The sequence below is a fragment of the Podarcis pityusensis genome (genome assembly GCF_964106645.2).
Source record: "Podarcis pityusensis genome assembly, chromosome: 15".
In the NCBI taxonomy this organism is placed as follows: domain Eukaryota; kingdom Metazoa; phylum Chordata; class Lepidosauria; order Squamata; family Lacertidae; genus Podarcis; species Podarcis pityusensis.
In genome coordinates, this window is record NC_138040.1 from 45,299,862 (window position 1) to 45,325,045 (window position 25,184).

Below are 25,184 nucleotides of genomic sequence, written 5' to 3' on the forward strand. Positions count from 1 at the left end.
TTCCTGAAACCTGTGAGGTGCCTTGTAGGGAGTGAGCACCGATCTGTGGAACACCGGATGCATTCTGGAACCCTCCAGAAGAGCCAGCCTGAAAGCCACCGGGTTGACCTGTTCTTCGACTTGGTAGGGCCCCAGTTGTTTATGCCCTAGTTTCTTCTTCGCCAACGACCTGGCCGGCACTGCGTGGGCTGCTAACCAGACCCAGTCTCCCACATGGATCTCTTCGCCAACCCTTCTGTGTTTGTCCGCTTGTACCTTGTATGCGTGTTTAGCCAGCTCCAGGTGCCGCCGCAGCTGATCGTGGACCTCCTGCAACTCCGACGCGAATGCATCTGCTGTCTGCGGCTCCCCCTCCCCCATTCTTTCCAGTCCCGGGAAGGTTCTGGGGTGCCTCCCGTTGTTGGCGAAGAACGGCGTGACCCCCGTGGACACGTGCTTCGTGTTGTTGTAGGCGAACTCGGCGAGAGGCAGGTAATCCACCCACGTCGCAGGCTGTTGATTCGCATAACATCTCAGGTACTGCTGCATGATGGCATTGACCCGCTCCGCTTGCCCGTTGGTCTGCGGGTGTCTAGCCGACGCCAGGTTGATCTTGACGTTCAGGAAGCCCATCAGCCTCTGCCAGAAGTTCGAGATGAACTGTCGCCCTCGGTCGGACAGAATAGACCGCGGCAGACCGTGAACCTTGAACACGTGGTCTATGAACAGTTTGGCGGTTTGTTCCGCCGTGGCCACCTTCGCACACGGAATGAAATGTGCCATCTTGGAGAACAAGTCCACCACCACCAGCACAGCCGTCTTGCCCCTCGAGCTGGGCAGATCCGTGACAAAGTCCAGGGCCACTCTCTCCCATGGTTCGAACGGAGTTTGCAGCGGTTCCAGCAGTCCGGCCGGCGGTCTGTGCACTGGTTTGGCCCTCTGGCAGGTGTCACACCTCGCCACGTAGTCCGCGACTTCCCCTCTCATTCCGGGCCACCAGAAGTCTCTGGCTACTAATTCCACCGTCTTCTCCTTGCCAAAGTGCCCGGCAGTGGGCGCGTCGTGCAGCTGCTGCAGTACCTTGGCGCAAAGTTCGTCTCCCGGCACGTAGATGGCCCCTTTACGGATGAGCAAACCATCTCGCAGCTGGAACTCGTCGGTCGCTGCCGTGCCCCTGTGCACCTCTGCCATCTTTGCTTGCGCGAAGGAGTCATCCTGCAACGCTCGTCGCACCGCATCCAGGTCAACTGTTGCCGCCGCGCACGCCCACACTGTCGGTGCGAAGATGTGCATGGCGGCCGCTGGCGTTGCCTCCTCCAGATACTGTGGCTTACGGGAGAGAGCATCCGCCATGATGTTGGTGTCCCCCGGGACATACTTTATTCGGAAGTCGAAATTCGCAAAGAACTCAGCCCAACGTATCTGCCTCTGGTTCAGGAACTGTGCCGTGCGCCAGTGCTCTAGATTCTTGTGGTCCGTGCAGACCTGCACCGTGTGCTTGGCGCCGATCAGGAAGTGCCTCCACGCTTTGAACGCTGCATGAATGGCCAGCAACTCCCTGTCCCAGATGGTGTAGTTCTGTTCGGACTTGCTGAGCTTCCTTGAGTAAAACGCTCCCGGCCTCCAAACCCCCTGCGGGTCTTTCTGCAGCAGGACTGCTCCCACGGCTCTGTCCGAAGTGTCTGTCTCCACCCTCATCGGCCTGCTGGGGTTGACATGAAGCAGCTGCTCTTCCGACGCGAAGAGACGCTTGAGTGCCTGAAAGGACTGCTCCGCCTGCTCTGTCCAGATGAACTTCTTTTTCTTGGAGCTGAGCGTGTCCGTGATGGCCGCTGTCTGCATCGCAAAGCCTTTGATAAACTTGCGATAGAAGTTCGCGAAGCCGACAAACCGTTGGACCTCCTTCCGGTTGCGTGGGCTTTTCCAATCCAACACTGCTCGGACCTTGGCGCTGTCCATGGCGAGCCCTTTATCAGACAACTTGTAGCCCAGGAAATCCACCTCCGTCACGTCGAATTGGCACTTCTCCAGCTTGGCGTAAAGCCTATGTTGCTGTAGCCTGCTCAGCACTTCCTTGACGTGTCTGTCATGCTCCTGCTGCGATTCCGAAAAGATCAGGATGTCATCCAAGAAACAGACGCACGTCTTGTAGAGGAGCCCCGCCAACACGTGATGCATGAAAGCTTGAAAAACGTGGGAGCCATTTTGCAATCCAAAAGGCATAACTCTATATTCGTAGGTGCCCAGGGGCGTGAACATGGCTGTCTTCCACTCATCTCCTTCCCGCATGCGAATGAGGTTGTATGCCCCTCGCAGGTCCAACTTGGTGAACACTCTGCCCTTCCGTACCTTTGCGAGGAGGTCGTCGATTCGGGGCATGGGGAAGTCCGATGGCTTGGTCACACTGTTCAAGATGCGATAGTCCACTACAAGTCTTTTTTGGGGCGTGTCCCGCTTCTTAACAAAGAATACCGGACTGCCCCCCGCTGCCTTGGACTCTCGGATGAAACCGCGCTCCAAATTATGATCTATGAACTCTTTGAGTTCCTGCAGTTCGTCCTCAGACATGGAATACAGCTTCCCTTTGGGCAGCGCCGCCCCCGGCAGCAGGTCAATTTTGCAGTCATATGGTCTGTTGGGGGGGTAGCCTGTCTGCCTCCTTCTCGCAGAAAACCTCCAAAAATTCTGCGTACTTGTGGGGAACCGCTTGCAGCGTGCCTAGCTGCAGCTGTGACTCCTCTTCCTCTCCTTCCTGCCGGGGCACGATGCAGTGTTCAGCGCAAAAGGAAGAGCCGAAGGTCAGCTGCCTCTGGTACCAAGCCAGCGTCGGGCTGTGCTTGTCCAGCCAACTCATGCCCAATACAATGGGCGTGTCCGATAGTTGAGTGACATTGAAGCTGATGATTTCCCTGTGATTCCCAAGTCGCATCACCATTGGTGGCGTCTGCTTCACCACTTGCCCCCCTAGCAGCTCCCTGCCATCCACCGTGACAACCTGCAGGGGCAGCGTGGCAGGCAGCAACTGCATAGCGTGCCGGTCGACAAAGTCCTGCCCTATAAAGTCCGCATTGCTTCCTGAGTCAATGGTGATTGGCACGTCCATGGTGATTCCATTGGGCAGCTGGAGAGATGCGGTGAGCCTTACTACTGGTTTGGGCGGGAGGGGGTCCATGGGCTGTAAAATCTCTGGGGACTGCTTCACTGAGACGTCTGGCTGGCCCCCAGTGCCTCTTCCTCCAGCCAGACTCCGTCGTTTCCCTGCTGTGGTTCTCCTTGCTGCGTTGCTGCAGTTACCATTGCTGAGGCTGCAGTGTGCTTGTGGAGCCTCTGGGGACACTCTTTCGCCATATGCTGTGGATCATCGCAGATGTAACATTTCCTGTTCCCTCTAGGAGGCTTCGCTTTCACTGTTGCCGGTGCTAGGGCTCTGGCTGCTGACTGAGCCCTTGCACCTCCAACCTCCATAGGTTCCGCCCCTCCTCCTGGCGGAGGCGTGGATTGCGCACGCGCTGCTTCTCTGGGAAGGAAGGAGGAGCCCCTGGCTGGTTCGCGCCCTCCGCGCCCTTCGTCCCTGCTCCACGGACGTTCTTCCAGCCTCACCCCCACCGCCAACGCCCTCTGAACGATCTCCTGCGTGGTCCGGGGTCTCTCCCCCCTCGCAATTTCATCTTTAACCGAGCCGTGCAATCCCTCCCAAAACAGGTCTCTTACAGGAGCCGAATCTCTGTCCCATTCCAGGGCACTGACCAAAGCGAAAAAGCGGGCATGGTACTGCCTTACGCTGGCCCTCCCTTGCTTCAGTCCATGTATCTGCTGCCGAGCAAGATCCACGTCAATGCTTGATAAAAAGCACCCATCCATCGCTTTAATAAAGGCATCCGCATTTTGGAGCGCCGGATCCTTATCTCTCCACAAATTGCGCAGCCATGCTTTAGCATCTCCATGCAAATGGGACATGATGAATCCCACCTTCTCTTGCTCATCTCTAAAGTCATTGTTCAGCAGTTGCAGTGCACACATTACATCTGCTCTAAAGTTGGGGTACTGTTGCAAATTCCCATCGAAGTGAGAGACCAGACCGCCTGTTCGTCTCCCCAACCCAATCCCCTCCGGTTTGGGTGTCAGTTGCCCATGCTTCGTAAGCACTTCCAACCTGACCTGGAGATCCCTGTAGGCGGCAGCTGCGTCCTCCTCTCTCTTCCTGGATGCAAGAGCCTCGGCATTCAGTCGTGACACTGCTTCTCTGAGTTCCGCTATCTGCTGTTCGGTCGTCATTTTGTCTGCCGTTCGTGAGCTCGCTAGTAGGCACCCGCTTTCTCTCCTCTCCGCGAGGCTGTAGATGCCCACAATTTATGAGACGGAGCTTACTGTCAGAGTTGCTTCCAGATCCTAGCTCACAGAGGATCACGCTAGCCAGCGATCATTAAATAAAAGTCTTTATTGAGTTACAGTTTCCATTCTCAAGCTGCTGCGTGCAACCCTACGTCTAATGGTTAGATCGGTGAAGCTCCGTCTGAGTCTCCGCCCCTTGTACACCAACTTAATATCCTAGCCCTGCTCCACCTTTTCCGCCTGACTGTTCTTCTCTGGGTCCCTCTGCCCCCCGGGGTCTCTTCCTTCCGGGATTCCTCTGACGCTGACGCTGACCCCCCTGACTCTTCTCCCTCCTTTCGGCGGGCTTTAGGACCTGGCTCCCTTTCCGGGCTGCCTACTGCGCCACCTTCCTGTGCATTTGAACTTGGCGCGCCCGCCCAACCTTCCACCTTCCGTCTGACCGTTTCTTCGCTCCCCGATGGAGGTGTGGCCACTCCTGACTCGTGCCCTCCCCCCTGTTGTGAGCTGCCAGCGCTTGATCCCTGGCGCCCTTCCTCTTCCCTGCTCTCTGGCGGTGACGCTGGTCCCGATTTCCAACTGCTCCCCTCTGAGTCCCCTCTGGCTCTATCTTCCTGGGGTGTCCCCCTAGGCTCCCCCCTTGCCCTGGCCACTGGTGCTCCTTTCTGTGAATCTTCTGATTCACTGGAAAGACTCGGAGATCTCGGGTCGTCGTCATCACTCATCTTTTCTTCTGCCTCCTCCCCCTCGCTCTCTGTTTCCTCCCTTGCCCTTGCCTCTGCTCCTGAACCCCTGACACAGGCAAAGCACATGATGATGTTTTTTGGGGGGCGTTGGTTTCCAGCATGGGTTTTAGAGCTCTGGGAGTGTCAGGTTTGGAATTGTGGTTTTTATCCAGTGTACTATGAGGTCTGCTAGGCTTTTCTCCTCCACTTTTTTGGGAAAGTTGCAGATGTCCACAGCAATCTTCAATGTCCACTTGTTTGATTCTCATTTCTGTGCTTTCTGTTTCCAGGCAGCTTACCAATTCAGCCAATTTATTATTCACACATGTGTTTTCCTCTTGGTACTGCTCTACTATTCTTTCTTGCATTTGCTTCTTGTTCTCTAGAGTTCCCACTTTGGAGGTCAGGTCGCTGATTATTATCTGCAGGGGAGACACTGTTGTCTTCAGTAGCTCTGCTAATCTCAGTTCCATTTCCCTCTGGTCTCGTTCTGTTGTTGGGTTGTTGTCATTTGGGTGTGTGTGTTGTGCTCTCAGTGCTGTTCACCATCTCGATCTCCCTGATGCTCTTGGTTTGAGATCTGCGTGGTGTCCTTTTGGTGTGGAGCGTGTTACGGTTAGGAGTTGTGGTAGTGGTGGTTCCTGGGTGTTGTTGGGTTGCTGAACATTATTGATTGGTGGCTTTTACAGAGCATCTGGATTAGATGGCCATTTTTGTCATGTCTGGGATGTGTTTTAAGGGCTTCTCTGGGGTTTCCATAGTTGTCCCAGTTGTGTTGGTGAACAGCACTGAGAGCACAACAGACAAGCAGACAGACAAGTAGACCAACAGACAAACAGTTCACATAAAAGGGTGACATAAAAGGCAGAGATGCAAGAGACCGGTGGGGTGGGGCCAGAGGGAGCATGGGGGGGTTAATTTTGGATATCCCCGTGCGTACAATGGGGAGGAGTGGGTCCAATTAAGGGTGGGAAATGAGATTAGAGAGTTAAAAATTTAAGACAGGCAGGGTTGTGTTCAGGAATGAAATGAAACCAAACAAAGACAAAAGGGAGAGAGGAAGAGGAAGAGGAAAGAAGGGATAAAAAAGGAGGGAAGTTAGAGTAAAATATAAAGACGAAAAAATGAGAGAGAGAGAGAGAGAGAGAGAGAGAGAGAGAGGAGGGTGGAAATAATAACAGTAATGATTAGAAAATTGCAGTGGTGGTCCAAGTTATGGATGTATGAGGTAGGTGACCACAAAGGAGGGGTTACTATTGAAAGTGGGTGGGGAGATATAGGTCTGTAATTTTAATTATTTTAATTATTATTATTTGTTGGAGGGGAAGGAGATAAAAGAGAGAAGAAGGAGGCAGTAGGAAATTTAAGAGTTAAGAAAGAAGGAAAGAGAAAGCAAAAAACAACAAAACCGAAAAAAGAAAAGAAAGAGAGTGGTGGTGCCTGGAAGTAGTATATATACTATCAAATGATAAAAGTAAAATATATCTGTATATGTAGAAACTCGCTTTGAGAGGGGGGAAATAAAATAGGGGGGAAAGGAGGGGGGAATGGAAAAGTTTTGTTTTAAAAGAGGCTGATGGTAGTAATGGGAAGGTGGGGGGAGGAAGGATTCCCCCCCCCCAAAAAAAAAAACAAACAAACAGGGACTCAGATTTTTATTTTATTCTCTTTTTTCTATTTAATATAAAAAATGAGAAATAATAATAATAATAATAATAATAATAATAATAATAATAGAATAAAAATTAGAAGGACAGAAAATCAGGGCTGAAGTGGTGATCCCAGGAAGTGGCCTGTTCAGGTCTCCCTTCTGGGCACCACCATTTTAATTCTTAGGAGTTAGAAAAAATAGAGGTAAAAAATCCTCCCTGGCCCTCCTAGTTCTCACCTACCTCTCCTCTTTCTTTGGTGTCAGTGGCAGTGGCGACAGCCACTTTTTTCTTTGTTTTCCCTTTGGCTTCAGGCCCTGGAGCTCTGCCGGGGCATTGGTTGGGTGCTCTTGGTGCCGGTGTTGTAAGCCAAAAATGGCTTATCTTCTGAGTTAAGCCAATAAAACTCAGAGACAAGAGGAGTTAGGAATCCATTGTTGTTTATTGCAAAGCAATAGGTTATAGTCGAATCTTTTTGCAAAACTGCAACCCCGCCCAAGGGTCTGGGCAGGGGTATTTATAACATTTCAAACAAAGGATTTCAGTTTTCACCAATCATGTACATCATTACCTCATTTCATCTTTACCTCATTTCATTCAGCAATAAGCATTGCTAACTAAACTTTGATTCTCACCGTGATTGTGTTAGTATGCATGTTGGGAAGCCATTTGCACCATGTATCAACTTATGTTCTAGTTTATGAACTGTATCTTTGTGATTGACGTATTAGCTGTCCTTCTGTCCCAGTGGGGCACGGCGACTTGCCAAATCATCAGTTTCATAAAGCAACAGGTTACCATAACTTCTCTATTAGAAGCATATTCAAGGATTTATAGGGGTTCATATTATCACATTCATTATGGCCCTTTGGGCCACTACCACACCGGCACGGCCAAGGTCACTGGGGAGAGTCTTGGCGGCTTCCCCCGCTGACTCCCGGTTCCCCTCCGGTGGTAGCAGTGGCAGCCCTGGCAAACTGGAGGCCAGCCAGGCAGCGCAGTTGGAGCTGGCTGTCTTCAGGAGCTCCATGCTGCTGTGGCGCCCACCATCTTGCCTCGCCGGAAGTCCATGAGCCTTTTTTAAAAAATACCTCAGATCGCAGCAAAAATGTAAACTCAATTTAAGAGTGGTAAAATGAGAAACTGCAGAAAGTTGTGCCATCCACAAGGGTGTGTGTGTGTCAGGGAACTGACATCGGAGCGGGAGGCGAAGGGGAGGCTCCTAGATGATGCTGGAGAAGGACCCAGCAGCAGGGGGAGAAGCAGCTCAGTGGAGGGGGAAGCATTTAAGCGCAACACCAGGAACAAAAGTGGGCAGATGGGGAAATCGGAGAAAGGGCTCCCGGACTCTTCACTGGAACTCAGTGAGGAGGGGACAGGTCCTCCGCTACCTACGCCCTCCCTGCGCAGAAGGCTCCCGCGCAGTGAGAGGAGGAGGAGATTGGGTGTCAAACAACTCTTATGTTGGAAGAGATTCAAGAAACGCCCACTGACAGATTCTGCGAGTGACTGAGACAGTCATGATTAGAAAGGGCTGTGCAGTCAGAAAGGTTTAACAAGGCAAATTAGCCTGGAGAGGCACCAGATTACGCACGAGTAACTCATACTCATCACAGCAATCCGTCAGTCCCTGAAAGTTGCTCGTGCGCAGCAGCAGGCAGGCAGCATCATGAGCAAGCCCGGAGAAGCCAGCACCCAGGGGGGAGCAGCTGGAGGGCAAACGCTGGTGGAGAGGAACCGAGAGTTGGAGCAGCATGTGGCCATTCTGACGGCGCGGCTGGACGAAAGGCGGTCTCAAGATGCACAGGTCAGACCCACCCCCATAGCAAGGAAGGTACCGGGACTGGTGCACAAATTTGGGGGGAAGCCGCAAGAATACAGTGCGTTTCGAACGGAAATAGAGTACGCATTGGAATTGCAGCATGACGATTTTGAAGACGACGCGGCGCGGGTGGCATATATTGTGGGTCACCTGCAGGACGGGGCCAGGGAATGGGTCAGGCCCCTTATGGCGACGCAGAATGCCTCCATGCAGGACCTGAGGAAATTCTTCCAAGCAATGGACGCAATGTTTTCCACTGATGTTCAAAAAAGTGTGACAAAGCGGGAATTGATGAACTGTAAACAGGGGAGCCAGTCAGTTAGGGACTACTGGTCACGCTTTGCCATGATAGTTCACCGCCTCAGGTGGGAACTGGGCTCCGAACCCATACAGATGTTATTCGAGGAGGGGTTGTCCCCAACGGTTAAGGATGAACTTTCCCGCCCACCCCGCCCACAGGGGATGGATCAGCTGACCAAGGCTGTGCTTGCGATTGGCGTGCGCCAGGAAGCGCGGGCCCAGGAGAGGCGGGAAGGGAGAGAGCAACGTTGCCATGACTACCGCATTCCTGAAATACCAAGGCAGTCTTCCCCGCCAGCAGAGCCAATGGAAATAGATGGGGCACGCGCGCGGGAAGTTTCAAGCACCAGCGAAGGGCGCAAAAAGGAGGGAAAGGATTGGAAAACCTCCAAGAAGTGTTACCTTTGCCAGCGGCCAGGCCATTTTGCCAGAGCCTGCCCTCAAAGAAAGGCCTGGCAAGGAATGGTGGGAGCCGCAGGGGGTGAGGAGGAGGTGGTAAAGGAACAGGAACAGGGAAACGGGAACGCTTGGCTGCCAATCAAGGGGCACAACAGCCAGGCCAGCCACCAGTAAAAGTGCCCCAACCAGACCCCCCCAAGGCGGCAATAGCCATCGAAGTGGTGCTAGAACTCCCGAACGGGCACCCAGTCAAGGTGAAAGGGATGCTGGATTCAGGCAGCTCATGTAATTTCTTCAGCAAAGACTTTGCATTAGAGCACCAGCTCCACTTACTGCCTTTGGATTTTCCCTTGCAAGTGACCACCATTGATGGCAGGGAGCTTCTAGGAGGGGAAGTGACACACCAGACCCCACCAATGAGAATGAGGGTGTCCAGGCACTCGGAGACCATCGCCTTTCACGTCGCCTCACTAGCAGGGCCCCCAATAATATTAGGGATGAGCTGGCTAGCACAACATGATCCAGTGGTGGCGTGGCATCAGAGGACAGTCACCTTTGGGTCAGCTTACTGCCTGGAACACTGCCTAGGGGGGGAAGCCCCAAGAATGACCGTGGCCAGGGTGGCTGGGATGGCGGTGGAGCGGAAAGGGGAGGTGCCGCCACAATACGCAGATCTGCGGGAGGTCTTCAGCGAGAAGGAGGCAGATAGACTGCCACCCCATAGGCCCTTTGACTGCCAGATCAACTTGCTTCCGGGGGCTCAGCTGCCAGTGGGTAAGCTGTACGCCATGTCTGACAGGGAGATGAAGGAGTTGCGAGAATTTATTGACAAGAACCTGAAAAGAGGCTTCATAAGAGAATCAAAGGCAGTAGGGGGCAGTCCGGTGTTCTTTGTGGACAAAAAGGACACAAATAAACCCAGGCTCGTAGTGGACTATAGAGCTGTCAATTTGGTGTCAGAACCCGTGACCTTCCCAATGCCCAGGATTGACGACATTTTAACGCGAGTGAGGAAAGGCAAAATTTTTACCAAGCTGGACCTCAGGGGCGCATACAATTTGATCAGGATGAGGGAGGGGGACGAATGGAAGACCACAATGTTCACACCCCTAGGTGCCTTTGAGTACTTAGTTATGCCTTTTGGATTACAGTCGGGCTCCGCCTGTTTTCAAGCTTTCATGCACCACGTGTTGGGGTCTCTGCTGTACAAGAACTGCGTAGCCTTCTTGGACGACGTCTTAATTTATTCGGACAATGAGGAGCAACATGTTAGAGACGTCAGGGAAGTGTTACAACGACTGCAGAAGCACCAGTTGTGGGTCAAGCTGGAAAAATGTCAGTTTCACGCCAGAGAAGTCGAGTTTCTGGGGTACAAGTTGTCTGACAAAGGCTTAGCGATGGACCCAAGCAAGGTGCAGGCAGTGCTGGAGTGGAAGGCTCCCAAAACACGGAAGGACGTACAGAGGTTCCTAGGGTTCAGCAACTTCTACAGGAAGTTCATCAAGAACTTCGCCCACTTGACAGCGCCCATCACGGATTGTCTCAGTAGCAAAAAGAAGTTTGTGTGGACAGAAGAGGCCCAGCAATCCTTCGAAAAACTGAAGAAGGCGTTCGCATCGGAAGAACAACTCCTGCACGTAGATCTGGAGAAACCCCTGAGGCTAGAGACCGACGCGTCCGACAGAGCCGTAGGGGCGGTCCTTTTGCAGCCAGGGAGGGGCAAGCAGGAATGGAAACCGTGTGCCTTTTTCTCGAGAAAACTGAGCAAGTCAGAGCAAAACTATACAGTGTATGACCGCGAACTGCTGGCAATCTACGCGGCCTTTCGTCGTTGGCGTCATCTACTGATAGGGGCGCAACAACAGATCCAGGTTTGCACAGATCACAAGAACTTGGAGTACTGGAGAACCGCACGAGTACTCAACCAGAGACAGATTCGATGGGCACAGGAGTTCTCCAAGTTTTTCTTTGAAATCCGATACGTGCCCGGAGAGGAAAACGTAAGAGCAGACGCTCTCTCGCGTAAACCGGAGTACCTGGAAGGAGAGGGGCCGCCGGAGAAACGACACGTGATCCCCGAGGACCGATGGGTGTGTGGGGGAACTTTGGTGGGGAAACGAGAACTAGCCGGGCTGACCAGAAACGACGTGTTCGCGCAAACTAAAATCCGGGAACTACGAGACGGAAGAGGGACCCAAGAAGGGTTTGAGGAGAAGGAAGGGGTACTGTACTATAGGGGAGCGCTTTACGTACCGGGGGAGACCCTGAGGGGAAAGGTACTCAAACAACTCCACGACAACCCCACAGCAGGGCACTTTGGACAGCACAAAACCATGATGCTTGTGACCAGGCAGTTCTGGTGGCCCAGGGTGAGGGAGGATGTACGGGAATATGTACGGGGGTGCGACCGCTGCCAAAGGGCAAAGGGGGAGCGGGCTGCCCCCACAGGATTACTGGAACCCTTACCCACGCCGGGGAAACCCTGGGAGGTGGTATCCATTGATTTTATGACAGATTTGCCCAAGTCCCGGGGAAAGACAGCAGTCATGGTAGTGGTCGACCTACTGACAAAAATGTGCCATTTTATAGCTTGCTCACATGCTGTAACGGCAGAGGAAACAGCCCGGTTGTTTGTGGAGCACATATTCCGGCTGCATGGCGCCCCCTTGAGGGTTATCTCCGACCGCGGAAAACAATTTACTTCCCGGTTCTGGAGGAAGCTCATGAGCTTGCTGCAGGTGGAGGTGGGTTTCTCGACGGCGAGACACCCAGAGACCAACGGGCAAGCAGAAAGAGCGAACAGTATACTCCAGCAATACCTACGCTGCTATGTCAGCGAGAGGCAGAACGATTGGGTAGAAAAACTAGCGCTGGCTGAATTCGCGTACAACAACGCGGAACACGTGTCCACGGGAATGAGCCCATTCATGGCCAACCATGGGTGTCATCCCAGGGCCTTCCCGGGGAGTGGGGAGGAAAGCTGGAGCGTACCCGCTGCAGAGCAGTTTGTGGAAGAAATGGAGGCCCTACACCAGCAACTTAAGATGAACTTGGAGCGGGCCAAGGAAACTTACAAGAGGCAGGCAGACAAGCACCGCAGGGAAGGGGAGACCATACGGGTGGGGGACCGGGTGTGGTTGTCCACCCAAGGTCTACCTTTCAAAGGGGGGTGCAAGAAGTTGCAGCCCAGACGGCTGGGACCTTTTGAGGTAACACAGCAAGTTAATCCCGTGGCATTTAAGCTCAAGTTGCCTGATAGCATGAAAATACACCCGGTTTTCCACAGGTCCCTGCTCTCACCGCATAGGGAAAGGCGGGAATTCCAGGGGCAAGAGGGAGAAGTCACCACACACCCGCAGGTAGAAGAAAGGGAACACCACCACAGGGCCACAAAAATACTGGACTCAAGGTGGCAAGGGCGCCGGGTGGAGTATTTGGTAGCGTGGGAAGGGGAACCCAGGTCCGAAAACACGTGGGTCCCCACGGAAGCCTTCGAGGACAGGTATCTGGTGGAGGTATTCCACCGCCGGTTCCCGGACAAACCCAAACCCCTGGAGAGATTCTGGGAGGAGCAATTTGGAACCACAGATGAGGAAGAGGTTTTTGAGGGATTTTCTGACTCCGAGGAGGAGGGAGGAGAGGTTTCGGAGGAAGAAGAATCAGACTGGGAAGACCACCCCGTTGGCAGGTGGAAGAGCGGTTGGGAAGCAGGTTTCGAATCCAAAGAAGATGGTGACAGTTCCTTCCGGGGGTTCCCCGCCTCCTCGGCCGACGAAGGGGACGAAGTTGGTCCCACAGGTCGGTCCAGGGGTGGAGGGGATTCTGGGGGGGGGTGGATGTCAGGGAACTGACATCGGAGCGGGAGGCGAAGGGGAGGCTCCTAGATGATGCTGGAGAAGGACCCAGCAGCAGGGGGAGAAGCAGCTCAGTGGAGGGGGAAGCATTTAAGCGCAACACCAGGAACAAAAGTGGGCAGATGGGGAAATCGGAGAAAGGGCTCCCGGACTCTTCACTGGAACTCAGTGAGGAGGGGACAGGTCCTCCACTACCTACGCCCTCCCTGCGCAGAAGGCTCCCGCGCAGTGAGAGGAGGAGGAGATTGGGTGTCAAACAACTCTTATGTTGGAAGAGATTCAAGAAACGCCCACTGACGGATTCTGCGAGTGACTGAGACAGTCATGATTAGAAAGGGCTGTGCAGTCAGAAAGGTTTAACAAGGCAAATTAGCCTAGAGAGGCACCAGTTTACGCACGAGTAACTCATACTCATCACAGTGTGTTTACCCTCCGCCTGATTAGATTACCCAAGCCTTTTTTGCCTGCACATGTCCTAAGGGAGCTATTATTGCAATCACAACATCATTGTGGATACACACACTCCATTGCCAAAAATGCCCCATCTATTTTGATCTGTTTTCAAATGGACACAGGCCGCATTCACACCATATACTATAGAATTTTAAACAGTCATGGCTTCCCCCGAAGAATTATGCAATCTTTAGTTTGTTAAGACTGCTGGGAGAGACCCCTTTCAGAATTAGAATTCCCAGAATGGTTTTACACTGTTATGTACTAAGCTTGGGTTGTCTAATGACTCTCAGCACTCTTAAGAAGTCAGAGCTCTCAGAAATCTTTGGGAGAAGCCATGACTTTTGGCGTCAAAGAGCTTTAAATGTATGAGTGTGAATGTGGCCTTACTGCAGGGCAATGCAGAATCAAACTGCAAATAAGCTTTTGTTTTTGGAATGAAGCTAGTTTCTCAAGAAACGCTTTTCAGGGGCAAAACAATGTGCAATGGATCTCAGTTGTGTGTGGATTGCATAGAAAGCACAAGTGCTCAGTTCACTTTGATTCTAGAATGAAAAGTCTGTATCGAACCCCTCTCTGCCTCCTACATTGTATGTGGGGGGGGGCTCATTTAATTTCACTGCACACAGGTGGTGTAGTGACAATAAAGGTTTATTATTATTATTATTATTATTATTATTATTATTATTATTATTACAGGCAGTGCCACAGGTGGTTAATGGCATGCTTCAGCCTGACAATAGAATTCTGGAAGAAGCACTGCAGGATGTGGCAAGCAGTCTCAGAGACATGGCCAGGGTGTTGAAGAAAATGCATGGTAAGCTTGATATTTCCCACTTTCATTCACAAACTATTGCTCAGCCATTCATAGCACAAGGACAGAAAAGCTAGAAAGCTGGAGAAAATAGCATAAAAGTGATATGCACTCTAAAATGGGAGTAGCAAATGCCCTCCAGATGTTGTTGGACACAACTCTCATCATCCCTGACTCCAAATGAAGAAGAACCACAGGCTGGCTATCTAAAACACAACAGTTGTGTGTGTAGACTATGATTGTGCAGAAATATGGAAAAGTCTCATGATGTGATCCTGACAACAGAATTCAACTTCCTGAGAATATTACTGCCCTGTGAAAAAGAAAGTGCAGATTCAGCTACTCAAAGTAGTTCCATTGAAATGAATGAACCTAAGTTAGTAATAGGTTTGCTCTGAGTAGAACTAGCACTGGATAGGATCAGCAAGGGAAACCCAATGCAGCCATTGAGGGTTGCCTGCTTGGCAGTGACCTGTCACATGACATTCTTGGTGAAACGTTCATTTGTGGAATGCCCTCCATTGTGAGGTGTGTCAGCCTCCCTCATTATTAGCATTTAGGAGAAATTTTAAAACACTCCTGTGTCAGCATTTGAGAGCTGAAAGTCCTTCCCCCTGGCACCCCTGAAATTATTAATTTGAGAATAGGAGCGGTTTTTTGTCGTTTTTAGAATATTGTTTTCAACTGTTTCAAGAAATCTCACTAGTCTTGTTTTGGTATTGATGTGTTTTCTGCATGGGCTCCTTTGGAGAAAGGGTGTTGTCAGGGCTGCCTCAAGTCTCAGCTCACAAAAGACCAACGCCTATCTCTTCTTATATACAAAAGTGTTTATTGCAGTTCATTGTTTGCTTCACATCCGAGGCGCGCAGCCCTACGTCTGTTACGCTTAGACCGCTGAAGTCCCCTCTGAATCAGTCCCTCCCCTGCACCAGTTTAAGAGGCTTGCGCTGCTCCACCTCTTCCTCTCTTTCCTTTTCCGCAGGGTCTTCCTGCCCGCTGGGGTTTCGCCTCTCCTGGATTCCTCTGATGCGGAATCCCCAGACTGCTCTTGCCCCCTCCTGCGGGCTTTGGGACCTGGCCCCTCCTCCGGGCTCCCTGTACTTCCGCGCGCCTCTACATTTGAACTTGGCGCGTGCGCCCAACCTCTAACCTTCCTTTTAACAGCTACACTACTCCCTTCACTACTCCCCTCCCCTTCCGGGAGGGTGGCTTGCTCCGACCTCCCTCCCTTCTCTGCTGCCGGAGCTGCTTCCCCTGATACACTGAAACCTCCACCCCCTTCGCTGCACTCTGGCGGGGAGGCTGGTCCTGACGCCCAGCTGCCACTTTGGGATCCCCCGCTGGCCCCCTGCTCCTGACACGTCCCCCCTGGGGCTCCCCTGGCCTTGACCACCGGCGCCCCCTTCTGGGAATCCTCTGATTCGCTGGAAAGACTCATGGAATCTCTTGAGTAATTGTCATCCTCTTCCTCGCTGTCCTGGGATTCATCCCCATCGCTCTCCATCTCCTGCCTACCCTGTGCCTCTGTCCCTGAACCCCTGACATCCATCCCCCCCTCGAAGCCCCCCCTTCCCCCCTCCCGCTGCTCGGGCGCAGGTTCCGGGAGCTCCGTTGTAGCGGGGGTAGATGCTGGATACAGTTCGTCGACGTCGATCTCCTCTGCTTCCAGTTCAGTGTATGAGTGCTCGAAACCGGGGTCCTCCCCCAACACATCCAAACCCTTCCCTCCCCCTGTTACTTCAGGCGATGCTGCTTGCCAAGGCCCCCTTCGCCACCCCACTTCTGGTTGATCGTCCCACCAATAAGAGCGGTCCGTGTCCACCCCCGAGCACGATCCCCTTGGAGGGCTCGATTCCGGCGTGGTCTCCTCTGCGGAGGAGAACCCCCGGAAGGTGCTGCCTGAAAGTGTGGGCGTAAAAAGCCAGTCGTCAAAATACTCCGCTGGCATGGGCCTGTGTGGGAAGAGTGCATGGAACTCGTCTTTAAGAAGAGGTTCCTCCAGAGCATAATCTGGCACCCAACTGTTGGCGCTGGCCGGGGTACCTTCCCTGGCGAGGAGGTATTCCACTCCCTCCTCCCCCCATCTCGAGTCCAGAATTTCCATGACCTCGTTGAGTGTCGGGGTCCTCGGTGACTTCCCCCCCCCGGTGACTTTCTACGTGGGTCTGGTGCCGTCCCTGGCTCCTGAAATCTGTGTGGGGCCTTGTAGGGTGTAAGCACCGACCTATGAAAGACCGGGTGCATTCTGGAACCTTCCGGGAGGGTCAACCGAAAAGCTACGGGATTGATCCTGCCCTCAACTTGGTATGGCCCTAGCTGTTTGTGTCCTAGCTTCTTCTTAGCTAACGACTTGGCCGGCACCGCCTGGGCTGCTAACCATACCCAGTCCCCCACCTGGATGTCTTCTCCTGCCCTCCTGTGCCTGTCTGCCTGCACTTTGTAGGCGTGTTTAGCTAGTTCCAAGTGCCGTCGTAGCTCCTCGTGGACCTCCTGCAATTCTGCTGCTAAATGCTCAGCTCCCTGCGACTCCCCCTGCGTCGTTGTCTCCAACGCCGGGAAGGTTCTGGGATGTCGCCCATTGTTGGCGAAGAACGGTGTCACCCCCGTTGACGCGTGCTTCGTGTTGTTGTAGGCAAACTCGGCCATCGGTAAGTAGTCCACCCAAGTTGCAGGCTTTTGATTGGCGTAACATCGCAGGTACTGCTGCATGATGGCGTTGACCCTCTCCGCTTGGCCGTTGGTTTGCGGGTGTCTCGCCGACGCTAAGTTGATCTTGACATTCAGGATGCCCAGGAGCTTCTGCCAGAAACTGGAAACGAATTGGCGACCCCGGTCGGACAGGATGGACCGTGGTAAGCCGTGCACCCGGAACATGTGGTCTATGAACAGCTTGGCGGTCTGTTCCGCTGTTGCCACCTTCGCGCAAGGAATGAAGTGCGCCATCTTGGTGAACAGGTCTACAACCACAAGCACCGCCGTCTTGCCTCGCGAACTGGGCAGATCAGTAACAAAGTCCAGCGCCACCCTTTCCCACGGCTGTAGTGGCGTCTCCAGCGGTTCCAGCAATCACGCTGGATTCTTGTGCACTGGCTTGGACCTCTGACACGTGTCACACCTGGCGACGTAATCCGCGACCTCCCCTCGCATCTGGGGCCACCAAAAGTCCCTGGCTACTAAGTCCGCCGTCTTTTCTTTGCCGAAGTGACCCGCGCTGGGTGCGTCGTGTAACTGCTGTAAAACCTTCGCGCGGAGATCGTCTCCCGGCACGTAGAGAGCACCTTTGCGGGTCAGCAGGCCGTCGCGTATCTGGAATTCGCCGTCCTTTGCTGTCCCTCGTCGCACCTCCTCCATCTTGGATTGTGCGAACGGATCCGTCTGTAGCGCGCGTCGTACCGCGTCCAGGTCCACGGCGGCGGAAGCGCACGCCCACGCTTGCGGTGCGAAAATGTGCCTGGCTGCCACTGGTGCCGCTTCCTCGAGATACTGCGGTTTCCTGGAGAGCGCATCCGCTATGACGTTGTTGTCTCCCGGGATATACTCTATCCGGAAATCGAAATCCGCAAAGAACTCCGCCCATCTCATGTGCCTCTGGCTCTGGAGCTTCGCCGTGCGCCAATACTCTAGGTTCTTGTGGTCCGTGCGGACTTGCACGGTGTGCTTGGCTCCGATGAGGAAGTGCCGCCACGCCTTGAAAGCCGCGTGGATGGCCAACAACTCCCTGTCCCAGATGGTGTAGTTCTGTTCCGACTTGCTGAGCTTCCGGGAATAGAAAGCGCAGGGCCTCCAGTTCCCTTGCGGATCTTCCTGCAAGAGGACGGCCCCCACTGCTCTGTCAGATGCGTCAGTCTCAACCCGCATGGGCCTGCCGGGATTCACGTGTAGCAGCTGTTCTTCGGACGCGAAAAGGCTCTTAAGTCTCCTGAAGGACTGCTCCGCTTGGCCCGTCCATGTGAACTTTTTCTTCTTGGAACTGAGGGTGTCCGTGATAGCTGCCGTCTCTTTCGCGAAACCCCTGATGAACTTGCGGTAAAAGTTGGCGAAGCCGACGAACCTCTGGACCTCCTTCCGATTGCGCGGGCTATTCCAGTCCAACACCGCGCGGACCTTGGCGCTGTCCATGGCTAGTCCCTTGTCGGACAGCCGGTAGCCCAGGAAATCCACCTCCGTCACGTCGAACTGGCACTTCTCCAGTTTGGCGTAGAGCCTGTGCTCCCGCAGCCTCTGCAGGACCTCCTTTACGTCTCTCTCGTGAGTCTCCCGCGATTCTGAGAAGATCAGAATGTCGTCGAGGAAGCATACGCACTTCTTGTAGAGGAGTCCCGCTAGCACGTGGTGCATGAAGGCTTGGAAACAGTGGGAGCCATTTTGGAGACCAAACGGCATAACTCTGTATTCATAGGTGCCCAGCGGCGTGAACATGGCCGTCTTCCACTCGTCACCTTCCCTCATGCGTATTAGATTGTATGCTCCGCGTAGATCCAACTTGGTGAAGATCCTCCCCTTCCTCACCGTCGCGAGCAGGTCGTCAATTTTGGGCATGGGGAAGGCCTTGGGCTTTGTCATCGAGTTTATGGCCCTATAGTCCACAATGAGCCTTTTTTGGGGCGTGTCCTTCTTCTTCACGAAAAACACAGGACTGCCCCCCACTGCCTTGGATTCTCGGATGAATCCCCGCTTCAAATTGTGATCTATGAACTCCCTGAGTTCCTGCATCTCATCTTCAGACATGGAATACAGCTTCGCAGTCGGTAGCGTCGCCCCTGGTAAGAGGTCAATTGCACAGTCATAGGGCCGGTGGGGTGGTAATTGGTCAGCTTCTTTTTCGCAGAAGACCTCCAAAAACCCCTTGTACTTGTGGGGCACTGCCTGCACCATGCCTAGATGCAACTGTTGCCCTTCCTCCTGGCCCTCCTCCTCCTGGCCGGTCTGGATGCAATGTTGTGCGCAGTAGGACGAGCCAAAGGTGAGCTGCCGCTGGTACCACGCTAATGATGGGCTGTGTCTATCCAGCCAACTCATGCCTAACACTATAGGCGTGTCTGACAGTTGGGTGACATTGAAACTGATGACCTCGCGATGATTCCCATTTTTCAGCAGCATGGGCGGCGTCTGTTGTACCACTTGCCCACCCAGCAACTTCCTGCCATCTACCGTGACGACGTTCAGAGGCAGCGTGGCTGGTAGTAGCGCTATGCGATGCTGCTTGATGAACTGCATCCCCACGAAGTCTGCGTTGCTCCCTGAGTCAATCGTAATGGGGACTTCCAGGGTGAGTCCATGAGGTAGCTGGAGAGTAGCAGTGAGCTGCACCACTGGCTTGGGTGGTAAGGGGTCTGTAGGCTGCAAAAGCGCTGGGGACTGCTTCACTGACTTGCCTGGCGGAGCCCCAGCATCTCTGCTTCCAGCCAGGCATTCTCGTTTCCCTGAAACTGTTCTCCTTGGAACGCTTCCCCTGTTACTGTTGCTAAGGCTGCAGTGTGCTTCTGGAGCCTCTGGGGACACTCTTTGGCCATGTGCTGCGCACTGTCACAGACTTAACACTTCCTGGGCCCTCTAGGAGGCTTCGCCTTGACTGCTCCGGACGCTGAGGCTCCGGCAGCTGTCTGAGCCTTTGCACCACCCAGTTCCATTGGTTCTTCCCCCTCCCTCAGCCTAGGCAAGGGATGCGTACGTCCCAGGTCGCTGGGAATAAAAGGAGGCACTCTAGCTGGTGCGTGGACTTGGCGCCCCTCCTCACTGTGCCAAGGGCGTTCTTTGTGGCGCACTCCTATCGTGAGTGCCCTCTGCACGACGTCTGCTAGGGTTTGAGGTCTGTCCCCCCTGGCCAACTCATCTTTTACTGAGCCATGAAGCCCCTCCCAGAACAAGTCTCTCACTGCCAATGAGTCCTTTTCCCAGCCCAGCACATTCAGCAAAGCAAAAAAGCGAGAATGGTACTGACGCACTGTAGCCTTGCCCTGCCTCAATCCATGCATCTCCCGGCGCGCCACATCAACATCAACTGTAGATTGGAAGCAAGCGTCCATGGCTTTGAGAAATTCATCAGAGTTCCTGCGGGCAGGACCATCTTCGCGCCACAAATTGCGTAACCAGGCTCTAGCTTCCCCATGCAAATGGGACACAATAAAGCCTACCTCCTCCTCCTCATCTTTGAAGTCTTTCCGAAGCAAATGCAGCGCGTAGACGACGTCTGCTCTGAAACCGGGATAATGCTTCAGGTTCCCATCGAAGTGGGCTACTAAATTGCCCCCCCTCCGTCCGAGTCCGATTCCCTCTGATCTGGACCCCGGGAACCCCTCTTTGCACGCCTGATCCCACCTGGCTTGCAGATCCTGGCATCGCGCTTCTGCTTCGGCAACTGTCTTCTGAGAGACCCGTACTGCAACGGAGAGTTCAGCGACTGCGTTTTGCAGGGTCGTTATCTGCTCCTCAGTAGTCATGTCTGCCAAACTTCGTGAGCTTTGCAAAAAAAAATTTTGCGGTTTCAGTGAGAGGGGACTTACTGTCAGGGCTGCCTCAAGTCTCAGCTCACAAAAGACCAACGCCTATCTCTTCTTATATACAAAAGTGTTTATTGCAGTTCATTGTTTGCTTCACATCCGAGGCGCGCAGCCCTACGTCTGTTACGCTTAGACCGCTGAAGTCCCCTCTGAATCAGTCCCTCCCCTGCACCAGTTTAAGAGGCTTGCGCTGCTCCACCTCTTCCTCTCTTTCCTTTTCCGCAGGGTCTTCCTGCCCGCTGGGGTTTCGCCCCTCCTGGATTCCTCTGACGCGGAATCCCCAGACTGCTCTTGCCCCCTCCTGCGGGCTTTGGGACCTGGCCCCTCCTCCCGGCTCCCTGTACTTCCGCGCGCCTCTACATTTGAACTTGGCGCGCGCGCCCAACCTCTAACCTTCCTTTTAACAGCTACACTACTCCCTTCACTACTCCCCTCCCCTTCCGGGAGGGTGGCTTGCTCCGACCTCCCTCCCTTCTCTGCTGCCGGAGCTGCTTCCCCCGATACACTGAAACCTCCACCCCCTTCGCTGCACTCTGGCGGGGAGGCTGGTCCTGACGCCCAGCTGCCACTTTGGGATCCCCCGCTGGCCCCCTGCTCCTGACACATCCCCCCTGGGGCTCCCCTGGCCTTGACCACCGGCGCCCCCTTCTGGGAATCCTCTGATTCACTGGAAAGACTCATGGAATCTCTTGAGTCATTGTCATCCTCTTCCTCGCTGTCCTGGGATTCATCCCCATCGCTCTCCATCTCCTGCCTACCCTGTGCCTCTGTCCCTGAACCCCTGACAGGTGTGATATAAATTTAATAAAATAAATAAATAATCTGACTTTACCAGTTTTGGAAATGTGAAATTTATTTTTGATCCAGTTTTGTTTTTGTTTTTATGCTTCACTTCCTAGATTACGTGGATCCTGCAATATTCTACGGTGTGATACGGATCTTCTTTTCTGGGTAAGTACAGCATGTATACTTTTTGCTCTCCAAACGTTTTCCAAGTAGGAGTAGAGGGACAAGCAGGGGTACACTCTTGAGAAAATCCGCACTCTAGAAACAGCCACACATGCTTCTCTTATTTCTTTATGCATTTGATTCCATTTATGCATCATTTCCTGTAAAATAAGTTGAGGTGAGTCCACAGTGAAAACATCAAGGATAACTTTTTATTTCATTTATGAATTGCTTCCCACAAGGCATCTTGAAATTATTTAAAATGCAATAAAAGCACATGCAAAACAATTGTATGCATTGTATAAAAGCGGCTAAAACATTAAAAACATTAAAACAACAACACATACATAAAATCAATTCTAATCCATTACAGATACTAACTGGGATAAAAAATCTCAACCTAAAAGGCTTGTTTAAGGAGGAATGTCTTTAACAGGCCCCAAAAGACTGGCGAATGCCACTGGATTCTTCCTCTTCCCTGCTGGAAAGGGGAGTGGAAAATTTCATACCAGTGGCCTTAGTGACTCCAAACATCCAAATCACGGAATTTATTTATTTTTTAATGTATTTTTTATTAATTTTCCATTAAGAACCTCCAATTTATAACAAATCAAATCATAATCCAATTCAAAAATTAAAATTAAATTAAAAAACAACCAAATTACAATCCAAATTGTTAATTATTAAATTTCACACGGACTTCCCATATTCTGGACCTCTGAAGAACTCATCTCAGATAGTTATATTTCTGCCCTCTTGTTGTTTTCATATTTTCCACATTCTGATCTTAAACTCTCAAAGTCCTCAGTCCCTGGCTGATCGATTCTCAATCATGTTAAACAATCATATACCCAGTTTAATTTATGTATGCGTATGTCCTGCCGCCCACCTGCCACCCACCCTCTCCATCCATGGCCGCACCAGGTTTACCTCAGCGTGCAGACTGCGAGGCTCTGGAACTTCCTGCAGCCAATCTGAAGCCGTCCCAGCGTCATAGAAGTCAGTCCCCGCGTGGCGAGGCGTCTGCAGCATGCAGGGACTGACTGAGCATACGGCAGGGTCCGCAGGCCGGATTTACAAGCCGGGGGGGGGCACATCCAGCCCCCAGGCCTTAGTTTGCCAACCCCTACTCTGGACTAACTCAGAAAGCAGGCAGATGGGGGCTGACAGAAATTATTGGGACAGTGCCGCATTAGCCCTATGGGGTTATGCAGTTTTCTCTGCTGGAGAAAATGACACATCCAATGATACCTGCAGCTGCCAAGAAGGGGGTTGGCTAAGGGTGGAGAAGCAGAGGAAGCTGTTGAGGAAGCTGTTTCTCAGTGATAGAGCATCTACTTTGCCTGCAGATGGTCCCAGGTTCAATCCCAGGTAGGGCTAAGAAAGACTTCTGTCCAAAACCTTAGAGAGCCACTGTCAGTCAGTGTAGATAAATAATAAGCAAGGTGTGCCAATGGTCTGACTTTGTGTAGGGATCCTATGCTCTTTTATTCTTACTCTTCCCCAATAGTGCTCAGTATCATCTACATTAACTGGCAGCATCTCTCCAGGGTTCCAGAAAGGAGACATTCCCAACTCTTGCTGGAAATGGAGCCCATGACCTTTTGCACACTCAGCCAGTGCTCTACCATTGGGCCTCAGCCCTCTGCCTTTAAGAGAAACAGAACTGTCTCCCAGCGACAGTTCCACATTGCTTGGCAAAAATTCTCAGAATGCTGCAAGGTCTTCCAAGCGGTTGAAAAGGAGCGGGTTTTTCAGCTTGCATTTTTCTTTCTTGTGTATGTGTATGTGTGTGATCATTTTAATAAAACAACTGCCTAAAAATTGAGGCTTGCTGATCTCCAGAGTCGCACCTAACATCTGGCAGGGGCAGGTGGCAAAGGATGGCTAATGAGCCTGCATACAGCTTGAGTCCTAAGTGAGCCCAATCCTCATTTCTATCTAAAGCACATTTCCTGCAATGTGTCACCAAGCAGAGAGGTATGAAAGCTTTGCAATTCACATCTGTTGCAGCCAGAGAATGCTCTGAAACTCTGCTAATCAGGGTTGCAACTAGGGGCTGGCTCCTTTGCAGATATAGTGGATGTTATTATTAATATTGCTGTTGTTATTTCATTTATGGGAGAAGATGCAACTCTGAAGAAGATTGCACATTTTCTATTTGCATTGAGACAGAATGCTGTGCCTTGTCAGGGAGATCCAGAACGCGAAGTTTATTTTATGCTTTTACTCATTGAGGTTTTATTCTGGATTTTGTGCATTCATTTTTTCCGTTCTATTTTATTTTAACATTACATAACTTTGTTAAAAGAGAAACATGCCCCCTCCTTTTAAAGGGGCATGTCGCGATCTGCCAGTGAAAACTGGAAATTTAACTTAGTTTAGGTTGTAGTTGGGGAAACCTTGGCCCTCTGGATGTCTCTGAACTACAACTCTTGTGAGCCCTAGGAAGCATGGCCAATAGGATGATGGGAGTCGTAGTTCAGCAACATTTGGAGGGGCAAAGGTTTGTTTGGATCTCAGGTAACTTCATGTTATACTTTCATAGTGGCAAACTTTTGTTTTGTAATGGTCTGATGACTAGATACATATAAACAAATCTACTACTAATTACTACTATACTATTTTTACATTAAAAAAAAACTACATTTGTCTCTTCCACAAGTCTCCCAATATATTTGGGGAAAGCAACATCTGATTGGTTGAAAAAAATTCTTGATGTAAGAAAGAACCTTTTATTCTTGGTACTCCTTGTGCCTCTGATGGTTTCAGCTACAGATTTATATTTCTGTAAATCTTGCAAGCCATGTGTGCCACACCTCTGTAAATCTTGCAAGCCATGTGTGCCACACCTCTGGGTCTCTCATTTCTTGTGATGGTACTCTCCACTTGTACCAATTGTAAATGTAACATTCCATGCCACCCTTGGTTTGGTTTGGTTTAGTTTTTATGTGTTGGTCTCATGGTCTCTATTATTGTGATATGGGTTATATAAACAAAGTGAAATATACTCAGAGTCAAGAGTGGAGTTTAATAAAAAATACTTTCGATAAAAGAATACTATTTTACTAACAGTACTATTACTACTATGGTTAAAGGGGAGTGGGCGGCGCTATGGTCTAAACTACTGAACCTCTTGGGCTTGCAGATCAGAAGGCTCCCAGTTTCTGCCAATCTAGCAGTTCAAAAGCACACCAGCACAAGTAGATAAATAGGTGGTGGGAAGGTAAATGGCATTTCTGTGCACTCTGGCACCCATCATGGTGTCCTGTTGCACCAGAAGCAGTTTAGCCATGCTGGCACATGACCCGGAAAGCTGCTGTCTGTGGACAAACACGGCCCCCCCACACCCCAATGCTTTTCTTTATGTGCCCCCTCGCCCAGCTTGTCTGGAATTTTGGTTTGGGTT

General features: G+C 51.9%; 1 protein-coding gene and 1 long non-coding RNA gene across 6 annotated transcripts in view; one reads left to right on the forward strand and one right to left on the reverse strand.

Moving 5' to 3' along the window:
* Nucleotides 1-25,184, forward strand: part of LOC308463808 (indoleamine 2,3-dioxygenase 2-like) — a 59,399-nt gene that overhangs the window by 28,206 nt on the left and 6,009 nt on the right. For all 5 annotated transcript variants that reach the window (XM_080982558.1, XM_080982561.1, XM_080982559.1 and 2 more), the window contains 2 exons: nt 14,213-14,330; nt 21,727-21,778. In XM_080982558.1, the coding sequence (XP_080838684.1) occupies nt 14,213-14,330; nt 21,727-21,778 (170 nt within the window). The remainder of the gene's footprint in view (nt 1-14,212; nt 14,331-21,726; nt 21,779-25,184) is intronic.
* Nucleotides 21,663-22,768, reverse strand: LOC308463909. The gene is made up of 2 exons (XR_013979813.1): nt 22,706-22,768; nt 21,663-21,936 (listed from the first exon to the last, which is right to left on the reverse strand). It is a non-coding gene; the product is annotated as an uncharacterized lncRNA (long non-coding RNA).